The 22669-nt window shown below is 32.3% G+C and overlaps 2 protein-coding genes and 1 long non-coding RNA gene across 5 annotated transcripts; 2 read left to right on the top strand and 1 right to left on the bottom strand.

The window, feature by feature from the left end:
* The first annotated feature begins 525 nt into the window (after nucleotides 1-525).
* On the top strand, nucleotides 526-15006 carry LOC130447636 (disks large homolog 5). Its single transcript, XM_056784572.1, has 16 exons — nucleotides 526-627; nucleotides 1205-1298; nucleotides 1389-1501; nucleotides 1582-2072; nucleotides 2124-2624; nucleotides 2684-2994; nucleotides 3045-3397; nucleotides 3450-3680; nucleotides 3751-3916; nucleotides 3975-4415; nucleotides 7216-7968; nucleotides 8775-8943; nucleotides 11269-11537; nucleotides 11762-12037; nucleotides 12103-12527; nucleotides 12582-15006. The coding sequence occupies exons 2-16, from the start codon at nucleotides 1262-1264 to the stop codon at nucleotides 12921-12923; spliced, it is 4878 nt and encodes a 1625-aa protein (XP_056640550.1). The 5' UTR covers nucleotides 526-627; nucleotides 1205-1261; the 3' UTR covers nucleotides 12924-15006.
* Nucleotides 12940-15398, bottom strand: LOC130447637 (uncharacterized). Of its 2 annotated transcripts, XR_008910272.1 has the most exons (3): nucleotides 15254-15398; nucleotides 15062-15198; nucleotides 12940-13924 (listed from the first exon to the last, which is right to left on the bottom strand). It is a non-coding gene; the product is annotated as an uncharacterized LOC130447637 (long non-coding RNA). The 2 variants fall into 2 exon arrangements; XR_008910271.1 differs by having other exon boundaries at nucleotides 15062-15398.
* A 1179-nt stretch (nucleotides 15399-16577) lies between these two features.
* Nucleotides 16578-22668, top strand: LOC130447633 (proton-coupled folate transporter). 2 transcript variants are annotated; one of them, XM_056784568.1, is made up of 7 exons: nucleotides 16578-16853; nucleotides 17592-17819; nucleotides 21180-21543; nucleotides 21606-22127; nucleotides 22180-22263; nucleotides 22316-22472; nucleotides 22527-22658. In XM_056784568.1, exons 2-7 carry the CDS (start codon nucleotides 17592-17594, stop codon nucleotides 22627-22629), a joined length of 1458 nt encoding a protein of 485 aa, XP_056640546.1. In that variant the 5' UTR covers nucleotides 16578-16853; the 3' UTR covers nucleotides 22630-22658. The 2 variants fall into 2 exon arrangements, with proteins under 2 accessions (XP_056640546.1, XP_056640547.1); XM_056784569.1 differs by lacking the exon at nucleotides 16578-16853 and adding an exon at nucleotides 16920-17377 and having other exon boundaries at nucleotides 22527-22668.
* The last annotated feature ends 1 nt before the right edge of the window (nucleotide 22669 follows it).

The following is a 22669-nucleotide window of genomic DNA, read 5'->3' as shown; positions in this document are numbered from 1 at the left end:
ATTATCAGAAGTACCTGAATGTGTAAGTATTTGGAATTTTTTAAAAACCATGAAAAATTTAGCGGAAAAATAAACGTTCAATTTATATAACAATGGGAAATATAATTTGGGTTGCATACCTAACTACGACTAAATAAAGGAAAGAGATTCTTTACAAAGTGTGCTCGTTTAACAAAGCGTGCGCTACGAACTTGTCGAACGATGGAGGTGATTTACAAATATTTCTCAAAAAATAACATTAAAATGAAGAAATAAAAACAAAATTTCAAATTAAACTACCGATTATAAAAGAACTAAATTCAAATGTAAAATAGACAAAACAAATATGCCAACAAGAGATGTGGAAAACATAACCTCGAAAAGCAAAACTTTTTTTATATATACATTCAACATTCCTAATAAATTTACTATAATTATATCAATAAATAAAAACACTTAGTGTATTAATTATTTAATTAACGCTCAATTATTTCGGCGGAATTTATTCCTATATTTAGTTGATTGAGAATTGGCAACGTTCGTTTCACAGACAGATGACAATAAATGTCAGTTGCAGATGTAGCAAAAGATTGCATACTTATTTTTATTTTTCAGTAAGTGTTGGAATTAAATATAATATTATGAACGGTAAGTAAATTTAATAGATTTATCATATATTTATTTACTTTAAAAGTTCGTATTTTGAGAAATAAACAAAACTAGGATGCTACGTAGATTCAGTTAAACCGTAACCACCAATATTGCAAAAGATTTAATTATTCTTTTTCTACACTTCTGTTTAATAGAAATTTATATAACTATTTTTTACTATTTATATGGTTCAGTAAATTTTTAATAAAGCGAAACGACTTGAAAGAATTTTTTAAGGTGAAATAATACAATAGAAAGGGAGTAAATAACAGTAAAATATATATTCATTAAGACATATTTTTTTTCAATTATGCTTGTAGTTATAGATATTTCGTCGAAACATGTATTAATTAATGATTCAATTGTGAAAGCAAGAAACTAACAATATGAATTTCATTGAACTAGTTTGGAACTAAGTGAATGTCCTTTTATTATAAATGTTTCTTTTTTTTTTATAATTATATCTTTCTACGTTCATTTTTATGTAGAGATTCTGTTTTTCAATAAATACATTTTGCTTTTACTGGGTGGATTATTATCTATTATTGTTTCCCAGTAATTATTTGTATTTAAGGTTGCTGCATTTTATATAAATGTGGTTAAATCACAATTATGAAACTAACATATAAGGATGGCCACTAATGCTGATAATGGAGGAGATAGCAACGGTGAGTCAAATAAAACTGCTTCAAATAATTATTTAAAATGTGCTACATACTTCTCGAGGTGTTATTTTTCAAATTATTTCATATATATAGGTACTTTATCACGAAATTTTCCCAGTAGAGAGTACGATGCTCTTAAACATCAGATGGAGAAAACTAACAATGAATTAAGTTCATCAAGAAGGAGGTGTGATCTTGCTCTTAGTGTATGTATTCATATAGTATAGAAAACTTATGCAAATAAAATTTTTTAATGACAAATATTTAATCAAATAGTTATTCTTAGGACCTAGATTATTACCGAGAGCAACACAGAGCTGTGATGAATCAATTAGAAGTATCCTCTCAAGATTCGGCATCTCTCAGAACCAAATACGCAGAACTCCTAAATGAAAATAAGCAACTACAGGCAGAAAATCAGCGACTCTGTAAAGAACTCACTGAACGTAATGGCAATGCGAGCGAAAGCCTTTTCATGTCCCATTCGCAAGCTCTTTCCAAGTTAGAAATAGCACAAGATGAGAATAGCAGATTGTTAAAACAATGTGAGCTTCTAAGTCAAGAAAGGGCGCAAGCCCAGAGGGACGTAGTCGGTTTCAAACAACAATTAGTTAAAATATGTAAAGAATATGCCAAATACAGAGAAGCTCATCAGAAGTTACAACAACAATATGACGAAGCCGTTAATGTCACCATTAAAGCTAACAAAGATATTAAAAGGCTTACGGATGAAAGGAATGCTACAACTGCCGAATATACACTAGTAATGAGTGAACGGTATATAAAATTCCAATTTTGTTTGATTAATATTGATTAGAAATGTTTCAGGGACACCGTTCATAAAGAAATGGAGAAACTTAGCGACGATCTGGCTCAATCTTTGAAAAAAATCCATTTGCTCGATGTGGCTAACAAAGAATTGCAAGAGGAAAAAAGAAATCTCACTTATCAACTGGAATCTCTAAGGCGAGAAATCTCTAGCGCTCTTCACGAACGCGATAAAGCTATAAAAGATGGTAACGATTTAAGGGAGAAATTTGGAGAATTTAGTGCCACCTCCGAAAAGGGAATGTTGATGTTGGGCGACCAAACCAAAATATCTCGTGGAAGACTCATCGATAGCTTAGGAACTTTAGGGGATGGACAGGGATGTAAAGAACATTTGAGGGAAAATGTGCATTCGATTAATCAAAGAAGACTGGATAATTTGGATCAGGCCAACCAGGAATTGGAGAATCTCAGAAAGAGTTTGGATAAAGCTCAAACTGAATTAGCTGAAGCTGTACAAGAAGCTGAAGTTTCCAAAGGACGTAGAGATTGGGCTTTCAGGTATCCAACAACCCAAATTAACGAAATAATCGTATTCTACATATTTGTTGTTTTTTTAGCGAAAGGGATAAAATAGTATTGGAAAGAGAAAGCATTAGGACCCTATGCGATAACATGCGTAAAGAAAGAGACAGAGCTGTATCTGAATTGGCCGAATCTCTGCGCGAATCTGACGCAGTGAAAAAACAACGGAACGAATTAGTTAAAGAAGCTAAAGCTTTGAGGGAAGCTATTGAAATGCATCTAGAAAAATCGTCCGGTTTGGAATATTTACAAGAATATTCTAGACTTCATACTGAAGTAGTCGAGCTCGAACTCACAGCGGCCGATGAAGAAGGACTCGAATTTGCCACAGGAAGAGAATTATCAGGTGAAAAACTGTAATTTTTATATTCAGTATCTAATTTCAATTTTTTCTAGGTGACGGATACGTTTATGTCGCGTCAGTGGCGTCCGGTTCCTCTGCAGAAGGTAAACTCTTCCAAAACGATCGTATCCTCAAAGTGAACGACATAGATTGTAGTCAAGGATCTTTACGTATGGTTACGGAAGCTATACGTTCGAGTATGCCTTTAGCTAGAGTGTTGGTGAAGAGAAACAGATGCAGAAACGAAGTAACCAACGATCAAGTCACTAAATGGATACATACGGCTAGGCTTGTGCCCGGTTGCCACGGATTATCATTAAAAATTGGAGTTTACATCAATAGAATAAGCGAAGGGAGTCTAGCTGCGAGAGATAAAAGTCTAACGGTAGGAGATCGAGTGCTTAGAGTAAGAGGGAATCGATATTTGTTTATTCGATTTGACCATTTTTGTTTTCTAGATAAATGATAAATCTATGGACGATATAGAGAGTGCCGAGGAAGCTATGGAGATCTTGAACGGAGATTCCAGCGATGTTATCAATATAACAACTTTGAAAATGAGTTATCCCGAATGTCCTAACGTATTCACTCCTGTTAGAAGACATAAAAAGGAAAACCGCAGTTCGCAAACTGAAGATTGGTTGTTGCAGGATTTCAAAGAGAAAAATAACAGCGGGGCCTGGTTGAAGGTAATAAAAATTCACTATTACTGATCTTTTTTGGACTATATTTCAGTTTAATTTGTATAAATTCCATTAGGAAAAGTTGGATATGATGCGAGGGCCTTGGAGGCATTCTAAAGAAGATAAAAAGAAATATAGGAACAGTTCCCCGAATCCCATTGATTACGGACATGAACAAGCGATAGCTGAATTAGATTTGGTGCTAGATAGCTACCATCCTGGTACGGTTAAAAGATCGGCAGGTAAATAGATATAATTTTAGCTTATGATGTGTTTTAATGGGAAATTTTTATTTTTCAGCAACGAAAAAGCATTTTTCTCAAACGAAAGAAGAGAAAAACAACGGTGGTACTTGGCCTAAAGCCAGAGCAGCACCGATACTCACTCCTAACGGTGGTACCGTGGTTACAAGAACGAAAGAACGTCCCCCTTTATCGCTATTAGCTCCGAAGAATAATCAACTGCAGGAAAATTACAATTATAGGAATTCGACACCAGTGCCTTTATCGTTAGTGCCTCCTATTCCGATTCAGCCGAATTACGCGAGACATTCTGTATACAAGAGCGTCGATAATTCCCACCATTTCGGTATGGTTGCGGATTCATTCGAACGATTGAGGGTCGGGAACAATAATAGATTAAGCGCCAATGTCAATTCGGATAATAGTTTAGATTTTTCAGTACATCGATTTGTCGATAAAGAAGTCATGACATATTGCAAAAAGAATACCAGGACTGGTGGTAAGTCTTTGTAATTATTACTAATTCGATTCAATTTAAAATTATCCTAAATAAAATGTTTTTAGTCCGGCCCTGCACATTGTTTACATTAACTCTAGTATCTGATTCTTGACGTCACAGTTTCAGTATTGCCAGGAAATGTAAACAAAGTGCAGGGTCGGGCTGGGAATGTATATGTTGATTTAAGTTAAGTATATAATTAGAGGAAATTTTATTAAAAATTCCAAAAAAAATGTTGAAATATATTCTTTGAAAGTGAAAATTTTAATATCCTTATTGGATTTTTTGCAAAATGAGTTTTTAAATATATTTTTTATTAATTACGTTGGTACCTGATAAGTGACGTCACAGTGACTGTATAGCTAGAAAAATGTAAACAATGTGCAGAGACGGACTGCTACTGTAAATATTACTTATTTTTACAGAAAATTTTACAAAAAATATAAAGAAAATATTGAAATACATTCATTCGAAAAGAAAATTTACATATAATTTTTAAAATTATTTGTCAAAATAATTTATTTAATATATTAATTCGATATTAATTATGCTTCTACCTGATAAATGACGTCACAGTTACATTATTGCAAGGAAACGTATACAAAGTGCAGTGGTAAATCATAATTATTAATAATTCAATTTCGTTCAGAAATATTCCAGAACAAACTGTTTTTTTTTTCATTAATTCACTTCAAAATCAGTCTACATATTGAAATTTATAATTAATTAGTTCGCTCATTATTATCCTCAATCAATTTTTTCGAATCCGGCCCTGCACATTGTTTACATTATCTTTGATACCTGATTGGTGACGTCACAGTTTCAGTATTGTTAGAATATGTAAACAATGTGCAGGGTCGGGCTGGGAATGTATATGTTGATTTAAGTTAAGTATATAATTAGAGAAAATTTTATTAAAAATTCCAAAAAAAATGTTGAAATATATTCTTTGAAAGTGAAAATTTTAATATCCTTATTGGATTTTTTGCAAAATGAGTTTTTAAATATATTTTTTATTAATTACGTTGGTACCTGATAAGTGACGTCACAGTGACTGTATAGCTAGAAAAATGTAAACAATGTGCAGAGACGGACTGCGACTGTAAATATTACTTATTTTTACAGAAAATTTTACAACAAGTATAAAGAAAATATTGAAATACATTCATTCGAAAAGAAAATTTACATTTAGTTTTCAAAATTATTTGTCAAAATAATTTATTTAATATATTAATTCGATATTAATTATGCGTATACAAAGTGCAGTAGTAAATCATAATTATTAATAATTCAATTTCGTTCAGAAATATTCCAAAACAAACTGTTTTTTTTTTGTCATTAATTCACTTCAAAATCAGTCTACATATTGAAATTTATAATTAATTAATTCGCTCATTATTATCCTCAATCAATTTTTCCGATTCCGGCCCTGCACATTGTTTACATTATCTTTGATACCTGATTGGTGACGTCACAGTTTCAGTATTGTTAGAATATGTAAACAATGTGCAGGGTCGGGCTGGGAATGTATATGTTGATTTAAGTTAAGTATATAATTAGAGAAAATTTTATTAAAAATTCCAAAAAAAATGTTGAAATATATTCTTTGAAAGTGAAAATTTTAATATCCTTATTGGATTTTTTGCAAAATGAGTTTTTAAATATATTTTTTATTAATTACGTTGGTACCTGATAAGTGACGTCACAGTGACTGTATAGCTAGAAAAATGTAAACAATGTGCAGAGACGGACTGCGACTGTAAATATTACTTATTTTTACAGAAAATTTTACAACAAGTATAAAGAAAATATTGAAATACATTCATTCGAAAAGAAAATTTACATTTAGTTTTCAAAATTATTTGTCAAAATAATTTATTTAATATATTAATTCGATATTAATTATGCGTATACAAAGTGCAGTGGTAAATCATAATTATTAATAATTCAATTTCGTTCAGAAATATTCCAAAACAAACTGTTTTTTTTTTTCATTGATTCACTTCAAAATCAGTCTACATATTGAAATTTATAATTAATTATTTCGCTCATTATTATCCTCGATCAATTTTTTCGAATCCGGCCCTGCACATTGTTTACATTATCTTTGGTACCCGATTGGTGACGTCACAGTTTCCGTATTGCCAGGAAATGTAAACAATGTGCAGGGTCGGGCTGGGAATGTATATATCATTAATTTTTGAGATAATTAGGAAAAATTAAATTACAAACTCACAGAAAATGTTGAAATACAACGATTTCAAATAATAAATTTTTTCATCGTCTCTCGATTTTTTGTAAAAATAACTTTTTTAATATATTTCTACGACATCTAATTGAGCTAGTACATGGTGACGTCACGCTAACAGAATTGTTAGGAAATGTAAACAAAGTGCAGAGACGGACTTGGTTTGAATACCTCGAGTTTTAATCCAAGAGGTTTTAAAATGAATAAAAAAAATCGGTAAAGAATAGAGATTTACTTACCTCAGATATTATTAAGTTCACGAATACTTCTTCTACACTGTTCCGTTAACAATTCACAGTCATTTCCATTTTACATACATGGAAACCTCAAAAAACCGGTGAAAATTCAATACCTGCACGTTTTAATTGGGTTTAAAATTCCGATTTAAAATTGTTCCCACTCAGAGGTTGAAGTCCGACCTCCGCCAAACGCGAATGTACAAAAACCGATCGCGAACTTGTTGTTGTTTTGGTTGCCTACCTCCCAGGCAAAAACAAATTTCGCAGTTTTATCAATCAGAATGATTTCAACTATTTCGAATATACGTTTTAGTTCCAAAATACGGATCCGATTCGGAAAGGGAAAGCATCGCAGGCATCCAACCGGAATCGAATCATTCGCATTCTAGAGGCCACAGTCAATTATTCATATCGCCCCGTTTCCATTACCCTTACCAACCGCATCACATTCCCCATCTGAACCAGTCCAAGGAGAGTTTCAGTTTCGAGCCCTTCCATCACATCCACAGTCCGTCCGCAGACGTCGCCACTTCTCGAAGACAACCCGACCTCTTGGAATCCGGCGGCACGTTTCCGAGGAAGAACCAGAGGTTCCGCGTCCCCTCGAATCCGAGCGTAACCAGCAAAGTGAGCACCGGCAGCATCGAAAGGGGTAGTTCGGAACGCGGCAGCCCGATGCCGAGTTTCCTCGTCGAAGTACTCAGCAGTCCGGGCGATCATTCCGGCGCGTCGACCCACAAGGAGTATTGCCCGTGGGCGCACAAACCGCTCCCGGGCGAATTGCGCAGAGTCCACATCGACAAGTCCAACGAACCTCTGGGAATACAAATCAATTGTCCGGAAGCCGGCGGGATATTCGTTTCGACGGTCAGCGAAAATAGTCTGGCCAGCAGGGTGGGGCTGCAAATTGGCGATCAACTGTTGGAGGTTTGCGGCATAAATATGAGGAACGCCACTTACAATTTGGCGGCTAACGTTCTCAGACAGTGCGGCAACTCTATCACTATGTTGGTGCAGTACAGTCCGGAGAAGTACCACGAACTAGGAGAATCTCGAAATTGCTCAGGTATGTACGATTCAATTTTTAATATCTCGATTCCTTTTATTTTTTTACAGCCGATCCGTTCCGCAAAACCTTCTCTAAAAGTATCTACCGATTATATTTGTCTTGTATTTCGTTCCGATCCACCTGGGGCACCTGGGTACTCGGATAACGACTAAACGGTCCTCAACGGACCCATAACCCCCTCTTAAAAACGTCGCTGCCGCGTCTCGAGTCGATCCGGAGTGCAGCTGGTGCACGGAGGAGGACGAAACTGCAGTCCGCGTCATCTGTAAGTGCCCGGCACTGACACTGCTTATCTAATGACATCAAAAGGTTCGAGTTAACGCCTTGTGGGATCTAGCTGAAAACCTACGTGGTCAAAGGTCCCAAAAAGTGACTACGAACCCTCCAAGGTGTAGTGCTATGGAGTCTTCAAGTTCTGCGATGGTTCCAGCTACCAGAGATCTTTGTCTTCTATTTCATACCCTCCAAGGTGTGATGTTCTATAGCTTCGTACCCTTTTTCAAAGTGTTGATAGAGGTTTTGATCTGCATGCCCTAACAAGACTCCGATCGGTATTCGCAGAGGGTCTAAATTTTCAGTAACCTCTATCAAAGGGTTCAGATTCTATGAAGGGTTTGTCTGCTTCTACTTTGACAAGTCCAGGCAGCGTAGTATGTTCCGGAATCTATTACCGAGCGAAATATTTTTCTCGTCCGGGCATTCCCAGTCGAGTTTTGATCTGCTTGGGGGGGTTGTCTTGGCTTTTTACTTGTAGGTCTTTACACCCCTACGAGGGAAATTAATATACGGATTGAAATATTTAGATTGCGCTAGTGAATCTGAGGAAGAAGATGACGAAGAAATAGATAATGAGGCGACGCCGTGCAATTCGCCGAAGGAAGTGAGAAAAAGTTCGTTGTTGCAATTGAAACCATCGCAATTGATGGTTATACAACGGCAAGCTCAAAATAATACCAACAACGGAAATTCTAGGTAAATATTTTATTTTGAAATTTTTTGGCTGTTTAAATTATTATCTGAAGACTAACAATTCTGTTTTTGTACATTTTTCGCTCGATCCGACCCTGCGTTTTATTTACATTATCCGGGGAATCTCCTAAGTGACGTCACTTGGCAGCGTTGCTAGATATTGTAAACAAAGTGCAGGATCGGACCGGCTTGAGAGCTAACAATATTTGAAATCACAAAATAAATAATCAAATGACATACTTTTCGAATTTTTTCGCATAAATCCGCCATAAAAATAAAATTTTCGGATAGAAAATAATGGAAATCGATTTGAAAATCGGGTAAAAAAACTGATGAATGAAATTAATTGTTGACATATTGGGCAAAAATTATTTTTTTTTTTTTTTTTAGGAAAAATTATCACCTAATCTGCCCCCTCATTTTATTTACATTATACAGGGAATGTCCTAAGTGACGTCATTTGACAGCGTTGTTAAATATTGTAAACAAAGTGCAGGGTCGGATTTGTACAGAAATCAATAATGTCTTAAAACAAATTTAATATATCCGCAATAAAAATAAATTTTTCGGAAACAAATACATTGAAATCGATCTTCTAGAATCAAAAATCAGGTTAGAAACTGAAAAATGAATTTGATTTCGACTTAATAACCAACAATTATTTTTTGAGAAAAAATTATCACCCAGTCCGCCCCTAACCTAACCACGGGACCTGATAAATGACGTCACTCGACAGTGTTGGTAGATTTTGTAAACAAAGTGCAGGGTCGGACTTGTTTGAAAGCCAATAAATAAAATTGAAAATCGTATATTTAATATTGAAGTGATTTATTTCCCATTTTTTTTCTCATATATCTACTATAAAAACGAAAATTTTGAAAAAACTTTAGTTGAAACAGATTTTCTATATTTAAAAACCAAAATATAAAACTGAAAATCGAAATTAATATTTTTTATGTTTCTCACTCAGTCCGCCCCTGCATTATATTAACCAAGGGGCTTGATAAATGACGTCATTTGACAGCGTTGCCTAGAAATTGTAGACAAAGTGCAGGGCTGCACTTGATTGAAAGCCAATAAATAAAATTGAAAATCGTATATTTAATATTGAAGTGATTTATTTCCCATTTTTTTTCCCATATATCTACCACAAAAACGAAAATTTTGGAAAAACTTTAGTTGAAATAGAATTTCTATATTTAAAAACCAAAATATAAAACTGAAAATCGAAATTAATATTTTTTATGTTTCTCACTCAGTCCGCCCCTGCATTATATTAACCAAGGGGCTTGATAAATGACGTCATTTGACACCGTTGCTTAGAAATTGTAAACAAAGTGCAGGGCTGGACTTGATTGAAAGCCAATAAATAAAATTGAAAATCGTATATTTAATATTGAAGTGATTTATTTCCCATTTTTTTTCCCATATATCTACTATAAAAACGAAAATTTTGAAAAAACTTTAGTTGAAACAGTTTTTCTATATTTAAAAACCAAAATATAAAACTGAAAATCGAAATTAATATTTTTTATGTTTCTCACTCAGTCCGCCCCTGCAATATATTAACCAAGGGGCTTGATAAATGACGTCATTTGACACCGTTGCTTAGAAATTGTAAACAAAGTGCAGGGCTGGACTTGATTGAAAGCCAATAAATAAAATTGAAAATCGTATATTTAATATTGAAGTGATTTATTTCCCATTTTTTTTCCCATATATCTACTATAAAAACGAAAATTTTGAAAAAACTTTAGTTGAAACAGATTTTCTATATTTAAAAACCAAAATATAAAACTGAAAATCGAAATTAATATTTTTTATGTTTCTCACTCAGTCCGCCCCTGCATTATATTAACCAAGGGGCTTGATAAATGACGTCATTTGACAGCGTTGCTTAGAAATTGTAAACAAAGTGCAGGGCTGCACTTGATTGAAAGCCAATAAATAAAATTGAAAATCGTATATTTAATATTGAAGTGATTTATTTCCCATTTTTTTTCTCATATATCTACTATAAAAACGAAAATTTTGAAAAAACTTTAGTTGAAATAGAATTTCTATATAAAATATAAAAACCAAAATATAAAACTGAAAATCGAAATTAATATTTTTTATGTTTCTCACTCAGTCCGCCCCTGCAATATATCAACCAAGGGGCTTGATAAATGACGTCATTTGACAGCGTTACTTAGAAATGGTAAACAAAGTGCAGGGTTGGACTTGATTGAAAGCGTATATCAATTAATATCATAAAACCATATGAAATTTTCTATAAATATTTTTTTGAATTCAAAATTAAAAATTTCGAATTATCATCTTTTGTAGGAATTCCTCTGAGGAACCAAGATACCTTTGTATCGAAACTTTGAAGACTTCCAATCTGGGTATATCGTTAGTGGGCGGTAACGCCGCCGGAATATTCATTCATTCCGTCCAACCGGACTCTTTAGCTTACCACGCTGGTCTGAGAACCGGAGATCAAATATTAGAGTACAACGGCAGCGATCTTAGAGCAGCTACAGCCGAAGAAGCAGCTTACGAATTAGCCAAACCCGCCGATAAAGTCACCGTACTGGCTCACTATCGTATCGACAGTAAGGCAATAGTTAGCACTTAACTATTCACTAACACTATTCAACTAATTTATTCGAATCCACCGTTCGGTATACATCTCACAAAAACAATACAAAGAAATAGTCGGTGCACGATAAGTACTAATCGCATCCGCCAAATTTTGGTTTCGATGTTAGGACAGGGCCGGTTTTGGTTTTGGGGGTCTATACAAATTGGGAGTATTGACGAATTTTTTATTTTACAGAATACAACGAAATAAAGGACAAACCAGGCGATAGTCTTTACGTGAGATGCGGTTTCGATCGGAGCGGTAACGAGATGACGGAACCTCCGCAATTTTCCTTTTCCAAAGACGAAGTTTTGTACGTCGACAATACGATGTTCAACGGCGTGCCGGGTCAGTGGCGCGCTTGGAAATTGGACGCGGAAGGGCATCGGCAACAATGCGGCATCATACCCAGTAAATATAAAGTCGAAGAAGAATTGTTGTTGAGGCGCGGAGCCGGAGATCCGTCCGAAAGTAAATAATAAACGATAAGTAATCGAAAAAAAAAAAAAAAAAAATTCAAACCGAATATTTTTTAGGTCGTTCGACAGCGACGGCGCGCCGAAGTTTTTTCAGAAGGAAAAAACATCAAAGAGGCAGCAGCGGAAGTTCCGGTTTGGGCACGTCGAGAGATTCGAAGGAACTGGCGAGTTTTTGTAATCTATCGCCCGGTTGGTACTCGGATTCGGGTTCGCTCCACGAGGATTTATCCCAATCGTCCTATCAACGGGTGGAACGTCTCCAGTATCCGGAATTTCGACCGGTTATCGTCCTCGGACCTCTGGCGGAATGCGTAGCCGATAAACTGGTGCAAGATTTCCCGGATAAATTCACTAGGGCTTCGACGGAATCTAGACGGTGTTCCCAGGCCCAATTAGACAGGGAATTGGCGGAAGGTTTGATATTGGAATACCGTAGAAGGGGTTCCACTTACGAATGTATCACTATATCCGCCGTTAGATCGGTAAGTACCTTCCCCGAGTCGGTGTGTCGCGTTTATTGAGAATTATATTTGCAGGTGGCTCAAACGCGTTTGCATTGCATGCTGGACGGATCGATAACGATGGTGGAACGTCTCCACCGTCACCACATCTACCCGGTGGTGCTGTTGATTAAATTCAAAAGTACCAAACAGATACGGGAAGTGAAAGATGCCAGATACAGCATCGATAAATTGTCGGGAAAGGCGGCCAAGGAAATGTTCGAACACGGTCAAAAGTTGGAATTGGAATATCGCCATCTGGTGACTGCGGTCGTATCTGCAGGGGCTAACGTCGCTCACATTTGCGCTCAGGTTAAAGTGGCCGTCGACGCAGAACACAGGAAGAGTCAGTGGGTTCCTACAGCCGCCGGGCATTGAGAGTTTTCATTTCTCGTTTTATTTTTGTCTTCGGTGGATGGTAGTTCAAGGTCGTTTAAAAAAAAATTACCACCGTGGGTTTTTATATATAAATTCTAGGTTATTTTATTACAGTATAGTCTCGTTTTACGGTGAATTTTGGAAAAAAAATCACCGGTAGTACGCTCATAAGCTTTTTGGTAGACCCGCTATGTCATTTTTGAAAATACAAAAGGCCTTAAACAACCTTGATTTGACTGTTAGTCTCGACTATACCTTTGAACCTCATCGATAACGTTCTCGATTATCCTTTGGAGGATGTACCAGTTATCCTCGTTTTTGACTGTAAAAAATCCGGAAATCATTTCTTTAAATCTATATTTTTACGCGCAAAAAAATCCCGCTTAAAGATTTTATTTGGTATAAATGTTATCGGTTTCCGAGTCAGTCCGGCCCTGCACTTTGTTTACGATATCCACCATAGCTGTCAAGTGACGTCACTTAGGAGATTCCTTGCATAATGTAAATAAAATGCAGGGTCGAACTGGGTGAAAACTATATAAAAAAATATAATTGTTAGCTAATGTATTATTATTTGAATTCAAACTTCGGTTTTCCTCGATTTTGGCTGTAGAAAATCTGAAAATCATCCAATATCATTAAATTTTCTTTAATTCTTCTTTAATTGAAAACTAGTTTCAAAATAATTTTTTTTTCTACTTTTCGACCTATTACTCTGTACATATTATGGATTTAATTATTTGAAAAGTTATTTCGAGAAAGTTCATGTTTATATTACTTTAATTATGATGAAATTGAAATTGTAACCTTCGAAACAATTTTTTTTTTTATTAAAACTCTTCAAAAACAAACATTTTAAAAAATAAATCCCACAATAATGTTCATTTTCCGATTTTCTGCACCTCGTTTTCAGCAAACCTCTTTTGAATTATTATGGGACAAACTGTATATTAAAAATTCGATCCACGGTTGGTTTTGTTTTTAATGGAAACAACGTTGAACTGCAATGAAAATTATCTATTTAAAATTTTGTTATTTTCGACGTGAAACGTTATAAAAATTTTGTTAGACTGATTTTAATGTTATTTTAGATGTTTTATTGTGCTGTTTTTAATTTTTTTCATTTTATTTATCAATCTGATTTAGGATAAATTTTAATCGAATATAATGAATAGACGACGTGAATTTTGTTTAGAAATTATTTATAAAAGTATTTAATATGAGATTTTAAATTTTAGTCACACATTTCTGTTGATTATAATTTCATCACCCGAAAAATATAATTGAACCGAAGGCTTACATTTTAGGTAATGTATACAATGTAATGACTACAATCTCTCCAATCAAAACATCTTTCGTATATGTCACCTTATCCTCACCTCATCGGTTTCTTCTAGACCTATTCCTCGTTAGTTTCCTTGTAATGAAGCCAACGAAGAGATGTAGTTAGTTTTTCATTACACCGAATACTCTAGTAGCATCAAAACTCTAAGAAGGAACTTTTTAGAGCGATACAGTGTGGAAAAGCTTCTTCCCCTGTCCTCTGCATTTGAAAACTCTTCTTTATAATATCTCCAATTGCATCAAAACACTGAAAAGGATCTTTTTAGAATGGTGCACTGTGGAAAATCTCCTTCTTCTGTCCTCTTCATTGAAAATTTCTTCTTTTTAAGATCCGTGATGTTTTCGAGGAAGTTAGATCCTCGTTTTTACAATTTAGATGACTTTTAATGAAGCCAGTGAATAGTTATACCTTGAAACGTTGAAATCTAAGTACTTTTTGTGCATAGCAGTATCAACGATTCTTTCTATATGTTAAAATGTAAGCCATATTGTTTTGTAAGGATCAAGATATCCAATTAAATTGAAATTTGATGCATTTAAATGAATTTAAAAAAAAATTCTACATTTGAAATTATTTATTAAAAAGAAAGGATTGTTTGATGTTTTTCATGTCAATATTAAACCTTCATATTTACTCTGATTTATGTATTATTTTAGAACAAAAATTTACCCCTTTTTGTGTCACAAACGTATTTAAATTTTATAATTGTTTCGATAAACGATCATTTATAAAACAAAAGTGTTTTTATTTCAATACATGACCCCAAAACCAGTAAAAATAGAGAATAACTCACTTTTCCTCCAGTATTGTTCATAGTAACACCAAATTGGCTTAAAATAATTCTAGACAGACGATTTAACCACTCAGGGTCTATATTTTCTATAAATTGACTATATAAATCATCCGGACCCGAAATTTTTTTAGAAAAATCTAAAAACTAAGTAAGTATACCACACTACAGTCAATAACGTGCAACTTTTATTACTTTCCACGGTTTCAAAAATGGCAACGATACACAGTAACGTCATTATAATATATTACGCAAAAATTATGCACAAAACAAAATAACTATTTTCTTATAAAAAAATATTAAACTTAAATAATAATTATTTGATATTTCTATTTCTACACTTAATTACTAGACAATTCATAACCTAAATGTCAACCGCAAAACATATCCTATCTGGTATGTTCTATGATATAATTTTTAACCATCGAACTCGATAAACAATATTTATTGAGTTCGATGTTTTTAACTGACATTTCTGTCAAATTTCCACAGCGTTCTTAGGGTACATTCGACTAAACACTCACGGCAACGATCTTTCCCGTTCCACTTAGTCCTGTTGGAATGGCTTACTAGGCGTTTTGAGCGTCGATATAAATATTAATGAATGGCAATAGGTTATAATTTGTAAGTTATTACTTACATTAAAGTAAAATCAATAGTAAAATAGTCATGACGTAATTAGTGACGTTCTCGCCCAAAAAAGTATTTCAGGTGCCGTTAATGCTTAGTGGAACGCACCCCTAGCAGTTTCAAATTATATTACGTAATGCGTGTTGTCTAAATTGACTGAATAAACATTGTAATTAATTAATAATTATTATTTACTGAAAAGGATGAACATTTTAAGACAATATGCATTCGGAAATAAACAGTTTGAAAATTTTTTATTTATTTATTAAAAAGTGCTTGTCCTACGATACTATTCACTCGTACTCTTAACCTCTTTAAGAAGCAATAACCTAAGTAAAATGCTAGTTTTGCAAATAGTTTAACTTTAAATAACTATAGAAACTTCGATAATTGGTAAATACATTTTCAATACGTTAAAAAAAGTATACAAAAACAACGACTGGCGCCTTAAAGCTGCCACAACGAAATATGTACACTGTAAAAATATTTTCAATAAAATGTACTATATCTATATAAAGAAATATGGAATAGATAATAATTATCGATATAAAATCATTAAAACACCTGATTCAAATGGTCTTTTATAGGGGATGAATGTTTGGGTTACAAAGAGGGTAGATAAAGTTCTAGTTAAAACTCGAGGACAAAATTCGTTTCTACAAATTTTTAACAGTGTAAATTATGAAATAAATCACGTGATACATCGATCGAAATGAACGTCTGCACAAAGCCACGCCGTTTATGTGTTTTTATCTACATTGTTTTTTGTACTAAACTATTGAATTCTATATTTTTTTATATCTAAATTTAGAAAAAAAACCTAGAAGTAGATGGTTTTTAACATTTAAGATAAGACGAAATGAATTAGAACTAATAATTTTTATCAGTACGTTTTATTAAAAATGCTTTCGTTGCATCATAATAACTAATCATTACACAATTTATTTATATAATACGCTATTCAATTGATCAAGGGTCAAAGTTCATTGTCGTTCATTACATTATTGTCTACACTGAAGATACGTTTTAATTCAACTCTAAGTTTACGGTGCGAATAGATATAAGAACTTTTATTAAATAATTTGATTCAATTATAGTGATATGATAATTTTTGATAGAGAAAACAATAAAAATTGAGTTTATAAGGACTATTTTTGCTTTTAAGGTAAGATTACTAATATTTTAATAGACGGACTTGTTACGAGATTCAAATTACGCGGGCTGTTTTAATAAGTTGACAGAAGTCATTTTGCATTGTTAGTTTCGACAGCTACAAACATTAAAATAAATTTTTGAAATACGACTAGTAAATTCATATTTCTTCAGATAATAATAAGTTAGTTATACGATAATTATTAGTGTATTTTCCATCGCGATAATAAGGTCTCAGCAACCACATTCACTCTTATCAGACTCAAAATCATTTAAATTTAATCAATATTTCAAATTTGGCGCTTTTATTAATGTAAGCGAACATCAGACAAACGTCGTTGCATAAACTTCAATATAATAATAATGAAATTGATATTTGAAATGTTAGTTAATATTTAGTGAACTAAAAGATGGAAAACTGGGATATTATTGAACCGTTTTCCATAAAAAATATGAATTTTGAAAAGTTTTGTACTAGTTAGAAATAAATCTACATGTTTTTAGTTCGTTTTATTAAAACTTTGATAAGATTCGAAAGTAAGTAGATAGTTTTGAATATATTTTAATCCGATAACATAGTTTTGTGATTATAATTGAAAAATTAGTTACTTTAGTAAACTTTCTAATACAAATTGCATTCAAAATCAATTATAAAACTTGATTAAAACAATGAATTTATCCAGTATAACTTTTTTCTAATTAAATACACGTATACTTACCATACTATAGTGTTTGCTATTTCTATTTCTAGATGGATGAATCAAATAAATTCCGATATAAGAACAAATTCATTCATTATTGTAATTACATTACAGTCGAACCGACAATGATTCTTTACATGATGGCATTCATGATAACGAGTGTAGTAGAACAATCATTTTACATATTTAAAGCTTGTACAGTAAATCATGGTTTTAATGCAACTTTATGCCATAATATAAACGAACCAGAGTATAAAAATATAACAAAAGAAGTTCAGGTAACGAAATATATAAATTGTAGTAGTTTTGATGTTGAAATATGTGTTTTATATCTAATTATTTTGTTTTTCGTGATTAATCGTTTTGATTTTAGATCTATATATTATTTTAAGCTAATTTTCTTTCAATAGAGATCCAAAATAAAGACAATTTATCACGAAAAAAACATATAAAAAGGATCTAAGAAGTAAAAAGTTGTAGAAAATTATTTTATTCTTAATTCTCCGTTTCTTGTTTTATTATTGTTAGTTAATTCTAAATATAGGGATTTATTGACTTATTTTATTTCATATTTTGCTATATCTAGACTGTAGACTCTTGGGATTAAAATAAATTCTACTATTGTTGTTTGGAACGGTATTAAATAACTGATGATGAGTAAAAACATCTCAAAACGTGATTTGCGACTTGTATGACAAAAATTATAGAAAGCTATGTCTTTTTGTGAACCAAATTGATGTTTTTTTCGAAAAATTATGTATTAATTAAACTAGATACCTTCTGATATGTATACTGCCTTCTCGGAAATGTAAAATGACTTTTATGAAAGATAAAAATATTCAATTCTATAAAGTTCTGTTTGGTAAAAGATTAATTTCTAAAATTAAATTTGAAAAACAAGAATGTCTGGTAAATTTTTCAAAATATCTAGTTTTTCCTGTAGTAAAGTGTCTTATATGGCAAATATGAAAAAAGTTGTTGGGAAAAATCGTTTTGCTATAAAAAACACTTTATTATAGAAAAAAAATAGATATTTTTGAGAAAGTTGTTGAGAATCGATATAAAAAATTTTCAATTTTCATTAAAATAAAAAATTCACACTTGATTTATGGCCATTTTGGTATGGGGATTCAAATGTTGCTTCTAAACAACTTTTTTCATATTTGCCATACAAGGGACTTTACTATAGAGAAAAATAGGCATTTCTAGAGAAAGTTGTTGAGAATCGATATAAAAAATTTTCAATTTTCATTAAAATAAAAAATTCACACTTGATTTATGGCCATTTTGGTATGGGGATTCAAATGTTGCTTCTAAACAACTTTTTTCATATTTGCCATACAAGGGACTTTACTATACAGAAAAATAGGCATTTCTAGAGAAAGTTGGTGAGAATCGATATAAAAAATTTTCAATTTTCATTAAAATAAAAAATTCACACTTGATTTATGGCCATTTTGGTATGGGGACTCAAATGTTGCTTCTAAACAACTTTTTTCATATTTGCCATGCAAGGGACTTTACTATACAGAAAAATAGGCATTTCTAGAGAAAGTTGTTGAGAATCGATATAAAAAATTTTCAATTTTCATTAAAATAAAAAATTCACACTTGATTTATGGCCATTTTGGTATGGGGATTCAAATGTTGCTTCTAAACAACTTTTTTCATATTTGCCATACAAGGGACTTTACTATACAGAAAAATAGGCATTTCTAGAGAAAGTTGTTGAGAATCGATATAAAAAATTTTCAATTTTCATTAAAATAAAAAATTCACACTTGATTTATGGCCATTTTGGTATGGGGATTCAAATGTTGCTTCTAAACAACTTTTTTCATATTTGCCATACAAGGGACTTTACTATACAGAAAAATAGGCATTTCTAGAGAAAGTTGGTGAGAATCGATATAAAAAATTTTCAATTTTCATTAAAATAAAAAATTCACACTTGATTTATGGCCATTTTGGTATGGGGATTCAAATGTTGCTTCTAAACAACTTTTTTCATATTTGCCATACAAGGGACTTTACTATACAGAAAAATAGGCATTTCTAGAGAAAGTTGGTGAGAATCGATATAAAAAATTTTCAATTTTCATTAAAATAAAAAATTCACACTTGATTTATGGCCATTTTGGTATGGGGATTCAAATGTTGCTTCTAAACAACTTTTTTCATATTTGCCATACAAGGGACTTTACTATACAAAAAAATAGGCATTTCTAGAGAAAGTTGTTGAGAATCGATATAAAAAATTTTCAATTTTCATTAAAATAAAAAATTCACACTTGATTTATGGCCATTTTGGTATGGGGATTCAAATGTTGCTTCTAAACAACTTTTTTCATATTTGCCATACAAGGGACTTTACTATACAGAAAAATAGGCATTTCTAGAGAAAGTTGTTGAGAATCGATATAAAAAATTTTCAATTTTCATTAAAATAAAAAATTCACACTTGATTTATGGCCATTTTGGTATGGGGATTCAAATGTTGCTTCTAAACAACTTTTTTCATATTTGCCATACAAGGGACTTTACTATACAGAAAAATAGGCATTTCTAGAGAAAGTTGTTGAGAATCGATATAAAAAATTTTCAATTTTCATTAAAATAAAAAATTCACACTTGATTTATGGCCATTTTGGTATGGGGATTCAAATGTTGCTTCTAAACAACTTTTTTCATATTTGCCATACAAGGGACTTTACTATACAGAAAAATAGGCATTTCTAGAGAAAGTTGTTGAGAATCGATATAAAAAATTTTCAATTTTCATTAAAATAAAAAATTCACACTTGATTTATGGCCATTTTGGTATGGGGATTCAAATGTTGCTTCTAAACAACTTTTTTCATATTTGCCATACAAGGGACTTTACTATACAGAAAAATAGGCATTTCTAGAGAAAGTTGGTGAGAATCGATATAAAAAATTTTCAATTTTCATTAAAATAAAAAATTCACACTTGATTTATGGCCATTTTGGTATGGGGATTCAAATGTTGCTTCTAAACAACTTTTTTCATATTTGCCATACAAGGGACTTTACTATACAGAAAAATAGGCATTTCTAGAGAAAGTTGGTGAGAATCGATATAAAAAATTTTCAATTTTCATTAAAATAAAAAATTCACACTTGATTTATGGCCATTTTGGTATGGGGATTCAAATGTTGCTTCTAAACAACTTTTTTCATATTTGCCATGTAAGGGACTTTACTATACAGAAAAATAGGCATTTCTAGAGAAAGTTGGTGAGAATCGATATAAAAAATTTTCAATTTTCATTAAAATAAAAAATTCACACTTGATTTATGGCCATTTTGTTATAGGGATATAAATGTTGTTTCTAAACAATTTTCTCAATAACTATTTACATATTTCGCTAAATAATGCATTTACTATAAAGAAAAAAAGGATTTTTGGGAAATTTATGAGACTTACTAAGTTTTTCAAAACTTCTATAAACAAATCTTTTCACTTAACCTCAAACCCATCGCACATAAATTATGTCAAATAATCTTATTTCCCTCCCAGGAGTCTCAAATTATGTCCAAACTGTTTAAAATGTATTTTTTCTCATACTTATGCCCTAATAAACTAAATTTGTTGAAATTTATTGTACATTTTGTAGAAAACAGTCGCGAAATTCCACATATACAACAACATCGCCGGCCATTTTGTACCTATAGTTCTAGCTTTTTTCATAGGATCTTGGTCGGATAAACGCGGCAGAAAATCCCCATTACTTATAGGGCTTTTCGGAAAATTATTTTTTTCCTTAATGATAATAGTGAATAGTTATAAAAAAGAATGGCCTTTGGAATACGTTACAATCACGGCAACTTTACCAAGCGCCTTGACCGGCGCAGACGTGGCAATTTTCGCGTCTGCCTTGACATACCTCATCGACGTCTCATCTGTTAAAAATCGAACTATTAGAGTTACCGTATTGGAGGTGTGTTATTTAGCGACAATGCCCATAGGGGTAGCTTTAGGTGAGATTTAAATTACACGTGTTTTCGTAATACTAATTTTTTTTATTTTATTTTATATCCAGGTTCTTATTTATTTAAATACGTTTTAAATAAATCCTACTCGTATATGTTTGTTATAAACAGCTCGCTGATGATATTATCAATGTTGTATTCTTCGTTTAGACTAAAATGGAGGAGTAATCCTAAACAGAAACCTTTATCGGAAGCTAAAAATAAGATCCTCGATTTTTTCGATTATAATCACGTAGTAGCAACAACTAGGGTTTTATCTCGAAAAAGATCTAATAACAAAAGGACTTATTTTTGGTTATTATTGATAATGATGGCTTTGTACACGTTTCAAAGAGACGAAAGAGAAATAATGTTCATGTATTGTCAATTAACATTCAATTGGGCTATAGAACAATTTAGTATATTCAGAACTGTACAATCGGGGCTACAAGACTTGATTCTTTTGATAGCTATCCCTGTTATGAGTAAGGTTTTAGGGTTTAGGGACACTGTTATTATAATCATCGGTGCTTTAGCTCACACAATAGCGAGAATATTTTATTTTACAGCTGATATTACAATGTTTTATATAGGTAAGTTTGGTGTTTCGTTTAAAATAAATGGTACGGAATTGTTGGTTTTTAGGGGGAGTATTTGCGTCTTTCGGCCCCATAGTGGCGCCCGTAATACGATCTCTAGTTTCTAAAATAGTTCCTATATCGGAAAAAGGTGATTTTTAATTATTAATATGGATTAAAGAATATATCGGATCGTTTTTTAGGTAAAGCATTCGCTGTACTTTCTGTAGCAGATAATGCTGTACCATTAATATCCGGTACTTGTTATAACGCTCTTTACCAATTGTGTATTAATTTGAATCCAGGAATTATATTTTTTTTGACTGCCACTACTCAAATTAGTGTCTTTTTATTAATTTTGTAAGTTAATTTCGCTTAAAAACTACCGGATTCGTATTTATTTTTCCCTTTTAGATATATTCATCTTAAAACTGATCGAAAAGAATTTGAAAATGAAAATGTTGTAATGGAAATTACGGATTCAACTGAAAATGATAAACTTCGACAAGAAATGTGATACTTTTTTTCAAATAAAAACTTGAATACTCACAGTTGAT

This window comes from Diorhabda sublineata, chromosome 8 (genome assembly GCF_026230105.1).
Source record: "Diorhabda sublineata isolate icDioSubl1.1 chromosome 8, icDioSubl1.1, whole genome shotgun sequence".
Lineage (NCBI taxonomy): Eukaryota > Metazoa > Arthropoda > Insecta > Coleoptera > Chrysomelidae > Diorhabda > Diorhabda sublineata.
Note: the sequence above shows the minus strand (reverse complement) of the source record. Positions and strands in the feature narration are given on the sequence as shown.

Coding starts and splice junctions, on each gene's coding strand:
- LOC130447633 (XM_056784569.1), top strand. CDS start 17,592: ATGGATGAATCAAATAAATTCCGATATAAGAACAAATTCATTCATTAT. Junction 17,820..21,179: donor ATATAACAAAAGAAGTTCAG/GTAACGAAATAT, acceptor TACATTTTGTAG/AAAACAGTCGCGAAATTCCA. Junction 22,128..22,179: donor TATTACAATGTTTTATATAG/GTAAGTTTGGTG, acceptor GTTGGTTTTTAG/GGGGAGTATTTGCGTCTTTC.
- LOC130447636 (XM_056784572.1), top strand. CDS start 1,262: ATGGCCACTAATGCTGATAATGGAGGAGATAGCAACG. Junction 3,398..3,449: donor TAGGAGATCGAGTGCTTAGA/GTAAGAGGGAAT, acceptor TTTGTTTTCTAG/ATAAATGATAAATCTATGGA. Junction 12,038..12,102: donor AGCCGGAGATCCGTCCGAAA/GTAAATAATAAA, acceptor AATATTTTTTAG/GTCGTTCGACAGCGACGGCG.